General features: G+C 34.3%; 1 protein-coding gene across 1 annotated transcript; it reads right to left on the reverse strand.

The window, feature by feature from the left end:
- Window positions 1–1,761: 1,761 nt before the first annotated feature.
- Window positions 1,762–10,400, reverse strand: LOC114179260 (probable protein phosphatase 2C 9). Its single transcript, XM_028065527.1, has 6 exons — window positions 10,095–10,400; window positions 9,807–9,904; window positions 6,746–6,985; window positions 6,130–6,406; window positions 2,895–3,049; window positions 1,762–2,159 (listed from the first exon to the last, which is right to left on the reverse strand). Exons 2-6 carry the CDS (start codon window positions 9,840–9,842, stop codon window positions 2,019–2,021), a joined length of 849 nt encoding a protein of 282 aa, XP_027921328.1. The 5' UTR covers window positions 9,843–9,904; window positions 10,095–10,400; the 3' UTR covers window positions 1,762–2,018.
- Window positions 10,401–11,171: the final 771 nt, after the last annotated feature.

The following is an 11,171-nucleotide window of genomic DNA, read 5'->3' on the forward strand; positions in this document are numbered from 1 at the left end:
CTTTATAAACTAGCTTACCCTTGCACTCTGTGTCTTTTGTTGTTCGTCTTTTTTTTACGATGATCACCTATTTGGTGAGAGTAGATGAGGTTGCAGGTTTAAAGGCACCTTTGAAGGATGAAGAACCATCAATTAGGTTAGTGAAAGATTTCTGGGAGTTGTAGGAAGTGGTTAATGTGTATATAGAGCTTGGTTGATTTTAGTTAGTTTGTACAAATGATATATTTTTATAGTCCTATCTTTTATAAGACTGTATTAATATATTTTATACAACAAATAATTTATTTTGAACACTATGATGAAACATCTTAGTTTATTAATTTTAAGCTGCTGAAATTGAGATGTTACATTTATGATATCGATCTCAATGCCTTACTAGAACAAGATCTATTTTTTTTAACCTTTATGTTAATTGGCTTGTAGTGTATTTCTGGACTAAAGAATTAAGACTTTATAAACCACTCATTCCAAAGTCTCCTACGATGATACCAAAATTAAGTGTGTATTTGTTTCGGGTGTGTGAGGAATGGATTTATGAGTGTCGATTACATTTGTTTCAGTGGATTTGGATTTGCAAGGATTTAGAGGCGAGGAATTGTGAGGGTGAAGGTAGGAAGCATCTGTGCATGAACAAGAGATGTGGGAGGATGTCCTATTCATGGACACCTCAAAGACCAAAATAACATGCCTTTAATTTGAAATGAGGTTATGAATTGCACAACACACGTACCTGAGGACTCTTTGCGTGCATGAATTGTGAGATTCCCTACATAAACTCTGGAGATTCAACATGAACAGTGGAGATTCATCTGCTTCGCTTACGCCTTCATCTGTGTTTTTGACCATTGTGGAGAGATGGGTAGCTCGTTTATTAAAACGCCATCAATGTGAAGGTTGGATGCATTTATTTGGCACACAAAAGACTGATATTTGAGTTGAAAGCTAAAGTTCGTAAAAGGAAAAGTCCTAGAGTACAGTGCTCTTGAGGTGAGAAATTTTGCATCTTGCAGGGTTGAAATCATTTACAATTTTTCTCTTCAAATCCCTACATCTATTCCTTGAAACAAATAACACTGCGATCACCTCTCTGTCTTCTCAAATTCATCCTCTCATTCACCTTCAAATCCTCTCTCTAAAGGGTTTTTTCTTTCTACACCTCTATTGTAACTAACTCCACACCGTAATAACATAAAAACATTAAAATATTTCCCTTGGATCGTATCACCATTGTGTCATTGCTATCATGGTTGTCACTGTTACATCAACCCTGAATAAGAGGAAAAAAGAGAGAATGCATTGCAGAAAAAAATTCATTTTGAAAACTCGTTCCAAAATGCATTTTATGTATTTTAAAAAACTTTAATATATATCACATATGTTTCCGTTTTGAAAAATTTATTCCTAACATTCTGTTTCGAAAAAATTATTTCAGAAATTCTTTTCTGAAAATCTTATTCTAAAATCATGTTTCAAAAACTTTAAAATATTTATTTGAAAAATTTCTATAATAGATAATTCAGAAGTCACTTTCGTAAAAGGCAATAATTATTATAAAAATTATAAAATAAAAGTTAGTATACAACAGGAAATAGTCATTGTTACTTAAATTCGCAACAACAATTTTAAATAATAATGTAAATACTCAATCAAGCTAGGTCATTTCAACCATATCATACAATCGGTTCATAAAATAAATGTATAAATCCCAGTTGAAATTATAAACTGCTGCTATCATCTTCTTCACACTGCTCCACGACACAATAATAATAATAATAATAATGCATATTAAAAGAAAATCATGGTGTGAATCTACACAACGAAGAAATCAAGAAATACTAAACGCCACGACCTAAATTCGAGAATGTAAATTTTATATTTTTACATATGAAGGGAAGGGGCAAAACCTATTCCAAATTAATAATGGATTTTCATGGGTATGGAATTGCATGTTGATTTGTAGAATAATATATATATAAAAATATATACCCTGATTTTAGAGAGTGTGTATGTTCCATTTTTCAACCCTTGAAACGAACTACAATGCAGGAAATATCATCCTTACTGTCTCTGTTCAATGCCTCAGTGGCTAGTTGTTTCGCTGCTTTTTGTGGATCCTTTATTCTTCTTGCAATATCAACAGCTTCTTGATTTCCCATTACCTGGAATAAGTGCAAATTTTAAGTACATGGAATAATTATTTGCCAAAACAATGTCTTTTTTCCTTTCCCCAATTCCCTGATGCATCATTTACTTTCATTTTTCTATTGTCTTAGACTTCTATGTTAGCACTTCCAAGAAAACAAAATGTATAATGTAAAAGCTTTACGCATAAATTACCTACAAGAGAAATTTATTTTAATGTTTGTTAAAAATATATGTAACTTAAACTTTACAACACTCATCCCAAGTTCCCAACCACTGAACCTGCTGAAAATGCTAATGGAACTTTCATGTATGGCATAAAAAAAGCAGTTGCAAGTATTAGCAGCAAACACTTTTTAGTGATTCTTCATATATTTGACTCAATAATAGTGCTTTATGGAAGTGTATGTTATTAGCCTTTCAATGTATTTTGAAGACTCAGCAAATAAATAACACAAAAAACTCAGCAAAGAATCTAGACTCGAAATATTGATAGCGGTAATGAAATGAAACCCTAGATGCAGTGCCAATGGTGCACTTGTCTACATATAGGATGCCACTATTAGCAATTGCAATAATGTTGTTAGTCAGAAATTGGGACAAACTTTTGGATCTGGGAAAAGTTGAAATAAAAATGAATTAAATTGTTGGAGAACAGAGGCAAAAGAAATAAAAAATTCAAGGTGAGTTAAGGAATGGAAAATGCAGTTTTGCCTTAGTGGAAAAATAGAGAAAATGAGAATAACATCAACCTTCCATAGACCATCACTAGCAAGTATCAAAAGTTCAACATCTGGGGTGATATCAGCGTACTGAATGTCAGGATCAGATCGCAAGTGTGTTTTGAGGTTTTTGTCTCCGAAGGCTCGAGAAACTGCTAGCTGCCCATTCACTCTTGCAACATCACCTGATATAACCACAAAAAAGAAGAAAATTAGAAAGTAGAAAGCATTCAACAAAAAGGAATCCTAGTATTTTCAATCATATATATGGTTCCGTTGATCAATTGAATTTGGGGTAAAATTTGACAATGTTATACTAAACGATATCATATAGAATGCAAACTTTATTACTACTTGTTATCTTAACTTTTGAATGTAATTAAATGATTCTTAATTCATTTCAAAAGTATAACATTGTTTTTTTTTTCTTTTCAAATTAGTGTTACAGATCTAATTTATTTGATAAACTTTTAATTTGCAGTAACTGTGATGATGGTGATAAAGTTATCCAATAAAATATTATTCATGTAATTTGCACTTTACAGTGATGTTAAATCATTCCTCCTCATATGGTTTCTCCTCAGTGTGTAATACTTATCCTAAAGTGTAGGAAACTATGGTTAATAGAGAGTACTAGTTTTCATATGGTTTCACTCTTTCAAACAAGGTAACTAGTTTTTCAAACAAACTTGAGAAAATTGTTCTCATAACAAGTTTTTAACAAATTTCAGAAACCCTATCAATTATAAGTTGTTGGAGATCCTAAATCAACTAAAGATATGTTTAAATTATAGTATATAAGTGGGTATAAGTGTCACCTTACAAACTGATTTTGTAAAACAAATTTAGATTTAAAATCCGTTTTCTAAGATGGTATTAAAGCATGATTTCGATGACCGGTGGCTTATGGGCCACCACACTTATGCTGCACATCTCTATTCTACAATTATAAGTTTTATGAAAAAACTTGAGGAACTCATTCCCAAATAGCATAAACCTGAGTATCCCACTCAAAAATTTCAATAGAAGGAATGATAAAGACTATCTCACTCACATGTGACTCTCACATCTCTTCTATTAAATTTTCCTCACTTCACACAATCTTCCTCTTAATATTGTTCTCTCTTTCCAGTAGCTCCCATTTACATTGGTGGAAATGACTTAAAAATGTGATTTAGTAAACTTAAATTATCCCACCTCTCCTCCTAACCACTCATAATGATGGTGGAATCCATCAAGAGTGAACTTATATTGGTATTAACCTGCATTGGAGATCCCACACCGACTAAAGATAAGATTAAATTATAGTATATAAGTAGGTACAAATCTCACCTTATAAGCCAATTTTGTAGGGTTGAAATAGGTTCAAAATTCACTTCTTAACATGGTATCAAAGACATGTTAGAATCTATCATAGCAAACTTTGTTACTTGCTATTATCCTGCTATCAAACCACTCATAGATATCTAATCCCACACCTGAGATGTATATGCTTCGACTTGAAGATAGTGTGTTAGAAATTCTACATCGACTAGAGATAAGACCAAATTACATTATATAAGTGGGTGCAATCCTCACCTTACAAGCCGGTTTTATGGGGTTGAGTTAGGTTTAAAGCCCACTTCTAACATGGTATCAGAGCCAAGTTAGAGCCTATCCTACCGAGCTTTCTTGGAGAATCTGTTCCACCCGATATCGGGCCGCAGACCACCCACTAATTTCTTGTCCCACGCACGAGATGAATATACCTCAGCGTGAGAGGGTGTGTTGGAAGTCCCACGTCGACTAGAGATAAGGCCAATTCACAATATATATGTGGGTGCAATCCTCACTTTACAAGCCGATTTTGTGGGGTTGAGTTAGGCTTAAAGTCCACTTCTAACAAACTTCACCTAACAAGTCAATTTTGTAAGGTTGAGTTAGGCTTAAAGTCCACTTCTTAACACCACCTACTTGTATTTGTTCAAAAATTTAAATTGTTCTCCCAACAAAAAATACATAAATAGAGACATTAGGCTGCATTCTTTCTTCTACGTATGCATTACAATCCACACACCGGGGTTGGAAATAAATCAATCTTGATTCAGCGGACTCAAAACTCCGTTTGACTTTCTATGAACCTTTTCTTTCAAAATTCAAGCTTGTGAATGACTCAACAACTTGTTAGCTAGATTCTATTTGAAATTCTGAACATTTTACGTATTATTTCATAGAAAATAGATTAATATGAAATTAATTAAAACTTAATTATAAATATATATATATATATATATATTACAAACTAATCTTAATTTCTAACTTAATCTCATAAATTCGGTTTGTAAAGTAAAGATTGCCTATTAAATATAAGTTTTATCAAGTCATAATTCTGGTTGATACAAGACTAAATCTCCAACTTTTTAAGCCTAGAATTTGGACAACTCCCAAAATGGTCGTAACTAAGGCAGGTTATGAGTGTTCACTGTTAAGGTAACTTTCCAACAAGACAAAACCCTGATTGGACCGTATCACATTATTTGATCAAGGGTTTAAGGTGAGTATAGAGCTTGGCCATAGCTGCTTGTGATATTATTTGGATAAAACAATAACTACAAAAATCAAAATTCAGGGAACATTCAATAAATGAAGTTGTGTTGTGATAAGCAAGCAGCTCTGCACATGGCATCTAACTCACTTTTCCAAGAAGGACTAAACATATACATATAAATGAATTGTCATTAAGTCGAGAAAATTATCTCTCAAAATAAATATCACTGCTGAATAAATTACAGAAATCTATCTTGAATTTATTCTCAAGTGTAGTGAAGTTAGCAACTTAACAAGTATTAGCCACAACCATCTGATAATCATTCTACTTTACAGATATCTCATAAGATCCAGTCATCCTAAAAATTGGAATGGTAGCCATACATAAAGCAATATGGATAATATCTTACATTTAAATTCAGGTTACTTACAATGACTGCAGCTTACTTTGATTTAGTTTAACCTATCCTTCACTTGTTTTAAACTTTCATAATTTCCTTCAACCCATCATTTACTTTTCTAATGAGTAAAATCATGCATATAGAACAGTCAAACCTCTCTCTTGCACACGCACACACACACACATACAGATATAGTCTCCATCTCTGTCAGTTAAATGTTGTAATTTGAAAATGAAAATTAGATTGAGACTTTTAAAATCTCATTTTATAGGAAAAAAATCAGCATTGAACACCAAAGGCAAAAGCTCATAGAACTTGGAGAGGGTTAATTGATGAACCTGGCATGTTTGAGACAAAGCCACCTCTTGTCTCAATGCTGCCCCTCTCAGTATTGGGCTCATGATCAGTTGTCATCTGTGCAGCCTCCCCTCCCCTTGACACAACAGCTCGTGAATCCCCTACATTGGCTACCCATAGTTTTTGATTATTTATGAGAATTGCAGTCACTGCAGTTGATCCTCCTCGTCCCAAATCTGGACTATGAGAAAGAATTTCCTGATCTGTTGTTACATAGGCATTAGAAATGGACATGAATGGATCATTCCAGAAGTCCTCCTGGATAAAGAATCACAAATTCACAATCATAAATATATTTTAGATAGTAAGAAAAAGTATAATAAGCCAAATTTACCAGTACTTGACCTTTCAAATTTATCTTGCTAGGACAGAGATCTTACCAACCTCTTCAACACTTTAAAACTAAAATGACTTATCATTTCATATGGTTGATAGCATTACAGTGATTGACAAAAAGTATAGGAACTTGAGAAAAAGAAAATCAGAATACAATAAGCAATATAAAATAGAAATGAAGAAAAACCCTTTTCCAGATAAATCAGATGAAATTATGGTAATAAATGCATAACAGCTCTTTAGTTTGATTCAACAACTCACTTCCTTCAAGATATTAGGAAACAGATGCTTCTGTAAATAGGCCGGTACACTGTCTCCCAGGTGTCCGTCATATATAGCAAAAAGGCCAAGCTCTCGCCCATTGAACTGGACAAATTTTGCCACATGGTAGTCCTCCATGGGATGGTTTGCTTTCCCTTTGACTAGGCTATAGCCATATTTGACTGAGGACTGACTGCTCTTGCCCTTGCCAGAGTTAGAAGAAGATCGTCCTCCAACCACCTTAAGATAGAGAAATTGAAATGCAACAACAGAAGAGTTTATAGATTTTGTTTAACATATTTCAATAATGTATATTAACGGAAATGAAAGAAAAACTTTAAATCTGTGATTACCAAACGGGAATATTAACAATGTCAGAAACAAAATGAAGAAACATACTAACAATGATCTCATATTTCCATCTAGTTATGGTGTTTTGTATTTAATCAATGCCCTGATGCTGCAAGAAATCCATCATTGGCATGATTTGTGAATTATTCATCCCAAAGTCAACCATATTCTCTCTCATGATGCAAGTAACACTTCTGCCCACTCTGGCACCAATATTTTCAGGCAGTGAAGGAAGAAGCCAGGGACCAACCCTCTTTGAGCCTCATGGCATGTCCTTCAAATCTACTAAAATTATTTTTTCCAAAAGAAAAACCCATAAAGGACTATTTCTTCCTTCAAACAGATAGTCAACACAAGCTGCTCAAGTTTACCTATTGCTGTTTGTCTTCACACTCTTGAGTAGCCTTCTGTCAGTATATGCCAACTTATTTTCAAATTAACAGGTAGCCATTGTAAGCAAACATAAAGTCATTTTTAGGCTTTCACTTAATAGCTTAAGCTTTTAAGAGAGTTAGTTAGTTGACATGGCACCATCTCTGATCTGATGATCTGATTCCATCGCTGTATCTGCTACCAAGTTTGAAATATCAGAAACTTCCATTGTCTGATATCATTTGTATCCTAATGGTTGCTCCCGCCCATCTTAGACTTGTTTGGGTCTTATTCCTGCATTAGTGTTGTATTTTTACGATTGTTTAGCTTACCTCTCTTTTTCATCGAATTAACTCCTTACATGGGTTTATCTGCTTTTGCCTTCTTTGGCCCATGCATCATGCCAACCATCCACTTCTCTTCTGAACATTATTCAAAAATCATTTTGCAGTACCTCTGTGAGAATGCTTGGAAAGAGAAATTTCCAATCATAAGGAAAGGAGTTCTTCCAACCAGGGGTCAGATTGAATTTCCAAGGTTTGTATTCAATGCCAGTTAAGAAAGTGAAGATCATCAGAGGTGAAGAATGGATCACCAAGGCAGAAACATAATTTGAAGTGCCAAGAAGTGAAGATTATATAGCCTAAGTAAGGAAGGATCAACAATCCATTGGTTTAATCTTGAGAGAAACATAACAGAAGATGATCTCATATGGAATTAGTGCTTCTATGACCAAGGGTTCATGAGTTTTTGTGCAACCTTTACGGTATATACAACAAAACCATATGATTGCAGGTACATGAATCAAACAATACGAATGTCTACTGTTTAAAACCAAATTATGAGAAAGAGCGTTTACATTATAGGCTTTTTCAATATTTTCTCTTGGGAGTTTTCCTTGATCAACCACTACCCTGTTATTGATCTATCCTCCATCTAATCAATTCTTTCAACAGGGAATTTAATTTTTCTCTTCCACGTATGGACAAACAATGTCAAGAAAGATTATGTCAAATGTTCCTCGATAGGTGGTATTCCTATATAAATATCCATTATTACCTATTTTATCTAGTAAGTACATTCATCTACCAAAATATTCTATTTCCGCAAAAACTTGTGCTCTAGCTGGATGGCACTTCACCACCCAGCATACAATACTGTTGGAAGTATCACATTGACTACTGATATAACCAAATTAAAGTATATAAATGGAAGATACTTCGTACATAGCAAACTGGTTTTGTTGATTGAGTTAAACTAAAATTCAAATTCTAAGATCAGAGTTCATCTGGTCAACTCACTTGCTATTATGACATATTATTAAACAACCCGCAGGTGTTCAATTCTACAAACTTCAAACTTGAAATATCCAATTATCGTAGAGGGAAGTGAGATGGAGAACCTACATCAATTAATTAAAGAAAAAACTCTCACCTCACAAGTAAGTTTCGTAGTGTTGAATTAGACCCAAACCAAATTTCTAAGACGTACCATATAACACAGTTGGTCTTGTAGCTATTTAGTCAATCTCCCTTTAAGCCCGATGAGCTCCATTGTTCACAAATACCAGTCTCATTTATCAATTCCATCCATTCAATCCAAAGTCCATGATTTACATCTTTTTCTCAGTCACTTTGCAATAAATAGAAGATACTAAAACCACAGCCTTTTACCCTAGTATGATTGCCAATTTTCACATCCAAGCCAACGCTAGCACATGTCCTTCCGAATCTGCATTCCATATACTCTTCCTTTAACTTAATCGGAAGCCATGTGATTCCAAAGGTTCTCTCCACAGTTTTAATTTTCTTTGTTAACTCTCACTTGGACTACATTTCAGAAGGCAAGCATTGAGTGACCAGCTCCTAGATATACTTATTAATTACATCCTAAAACAAGGTAAGAAAATTCTTGTAGTGCAATCCTATTATAGGAAAATTCTCCATGGCCCCACTGTTCTTTATGATTAAATGTCAGTATGAGATAAAGCATGCTCATTCATTCTGTAGTCTTCAAGTCAAAAACATTCTTGCACGGACGAGCTTGTTAGAGATATGAAAAAAACATAGTTACGTCTCTATCAAAAGCTTATGCTTTCAGAAGAGCTGGTTATTGACAACTGTTTAAACAGAAATAATCAATTCACAGAACCTTTTTCATCAAGATTAAGAAAATAAAATTTGGAAAAGTCCCAAGTCCATTCATTAGCACAGCACCAGAGCTTAACTCTGAACTCTCAATCAGTCATTCACCACATGACATCCTCACATCCTCGTATGGAGATTGATTATGTCCAAAGGAAAAAGAAAAAATAGTACAAAGGGACAGAATTTCTCACCTGGCTGACAGAGCTGAAGCAACAAAGACTGTCCATATAATCCAGCCCCACCTCAACCTTTCCGTCTATCAGTCAACATCTAACTCTTATCACAAAAACTGCAAAGAAAAAAAAAAAAAAAACTCAACGTGAGTGAAAGTCCAAAACTAAAAAAATTCCAAAAGAAGGTCGATCGATAAAGCAAACAATTCAATCATCCCAGAAAAGAAAAACAAAAAGAAAAGGATAAAAAAAAAGGAAAATTCCCAACACCCAGATAATGAATTGGTAATCCAAAAACTCCCTTACCGATCCAAAAATCAAAACTTTTCCCTGGAAAAAGATCTGGAAGGCAATTGGGTCGTCTCTAGTTAATTGTTAAAGGAAGGAGCGAGAGAGAGAGAGAGAGAGAGAGAGAGAGAGAGAGAGAAATTAAAGGGAAGAAGGAGAAGAAGAAGTGAAATTTTATTGATTGATATAATAAGAATAGGGGATGGTTGGAAGAGGAGTAGACTTAGATAACCGTCTAGTATTGGTTTTGTTGAGAAAGTCTTTGCGCAGTTTTGTTAGCAACAACGGAATGAGAATGGGGGCCAAAAGGCATAGGTTGCCCTTATTGACTTTTGCAGTTTCTCTGTGCCTTGTTTTATTGCTGACACTGTTTCTTTGTTTGTTTCTTTCTATGATTTATTACAGCTGTTTTTGTTTTGAGGATTCACTTCACTTCACAATAATAACGTGATTACATTACATTACATAGTTCCTTCCTTCCTACAAACCCAACATCGAACCAGCTTGTTGTATTGTTTTGTATTCTACTGCATTGCCATTCATTGGTTGAGTTTCTCACCCATCTGTGGGGTCCACTCCAAGGTCGGCCAAATTTTCAACCTTCCATCTTCTCTTTCTTGCTTCCTCACTCTTCTCCCCAAAAGGGTCAAAAGGAAAAACAAACCAAATTACAATACCATTGTACAATACTCCTTTGTGTACTCAAGTGCTGTAAAATTATTACTACAAAGACTTGGATTCTGTACAGCAAACAAAAGCTTCTATTTTTCTGAAGATTAATAATATGGTAGATGGACCACAATATTTGGAATTCTTTTATTTTAGGTTTTTTTATGGGAGAAATAGGAAAGATTCGATATTACTTTTCATATTTGTCCCACTTGCTATCAGGTGAATTATATATTTCAAATTTCTACTCATATACAGGGATGGCAACGGGGCGGGGCGGGTACGGATTTCGCTATTCCATATACATCCTCGTAAAAAAAATTCATTCTCATCCCCATACCCAAACTCAACGGGTATTAAACTTTTGACCCATCCCCATCCCCACCGGATAACGGGTATAATCTCGTACCCATACCCATACTCATC

The sequence above is a fragment of the Vigna unguiculata genome, chromosome 3 (assembly GCF_004118075.2).
Source record: "Vigna unguiculata cultivar IT97K-499-35 chromosome 3, ASM411807v1, whole genome shotgun sequence".
In the NCBI taxonomy this organism is placed as follows: domain Eukaryota; kingdom Viridiplantae; phylum Streptophyta; class Magnoliopsida; order Fabales; family Fabaceae; genus Vigna; species Vigna unguiculata.

Bases quoted from the DNA above. Each gene is read 5' to 3' on its own strand.
- LOC114179260 (XM_028065527.1), bottom strand. From the start codon at position 9,842: ATGGACAGTCTTTGTTGCTTCAGCTCTGTCAGCCAG. The intron at 6,407-6,745 runs GTGAGTTGTTGA...TTCTTTATCCAG, and splicing joins TTCCTAATATCTTGAAGGAA to GAGGACTTCTGGAATGATCC. The intron at 3,050-6,129 runs GTTCATCAATTA...TGGTTATATCAG, and splicing joins CTTTGTCTCAAACATGCCAG to GTGATGTTGCAAGAGTGAAT.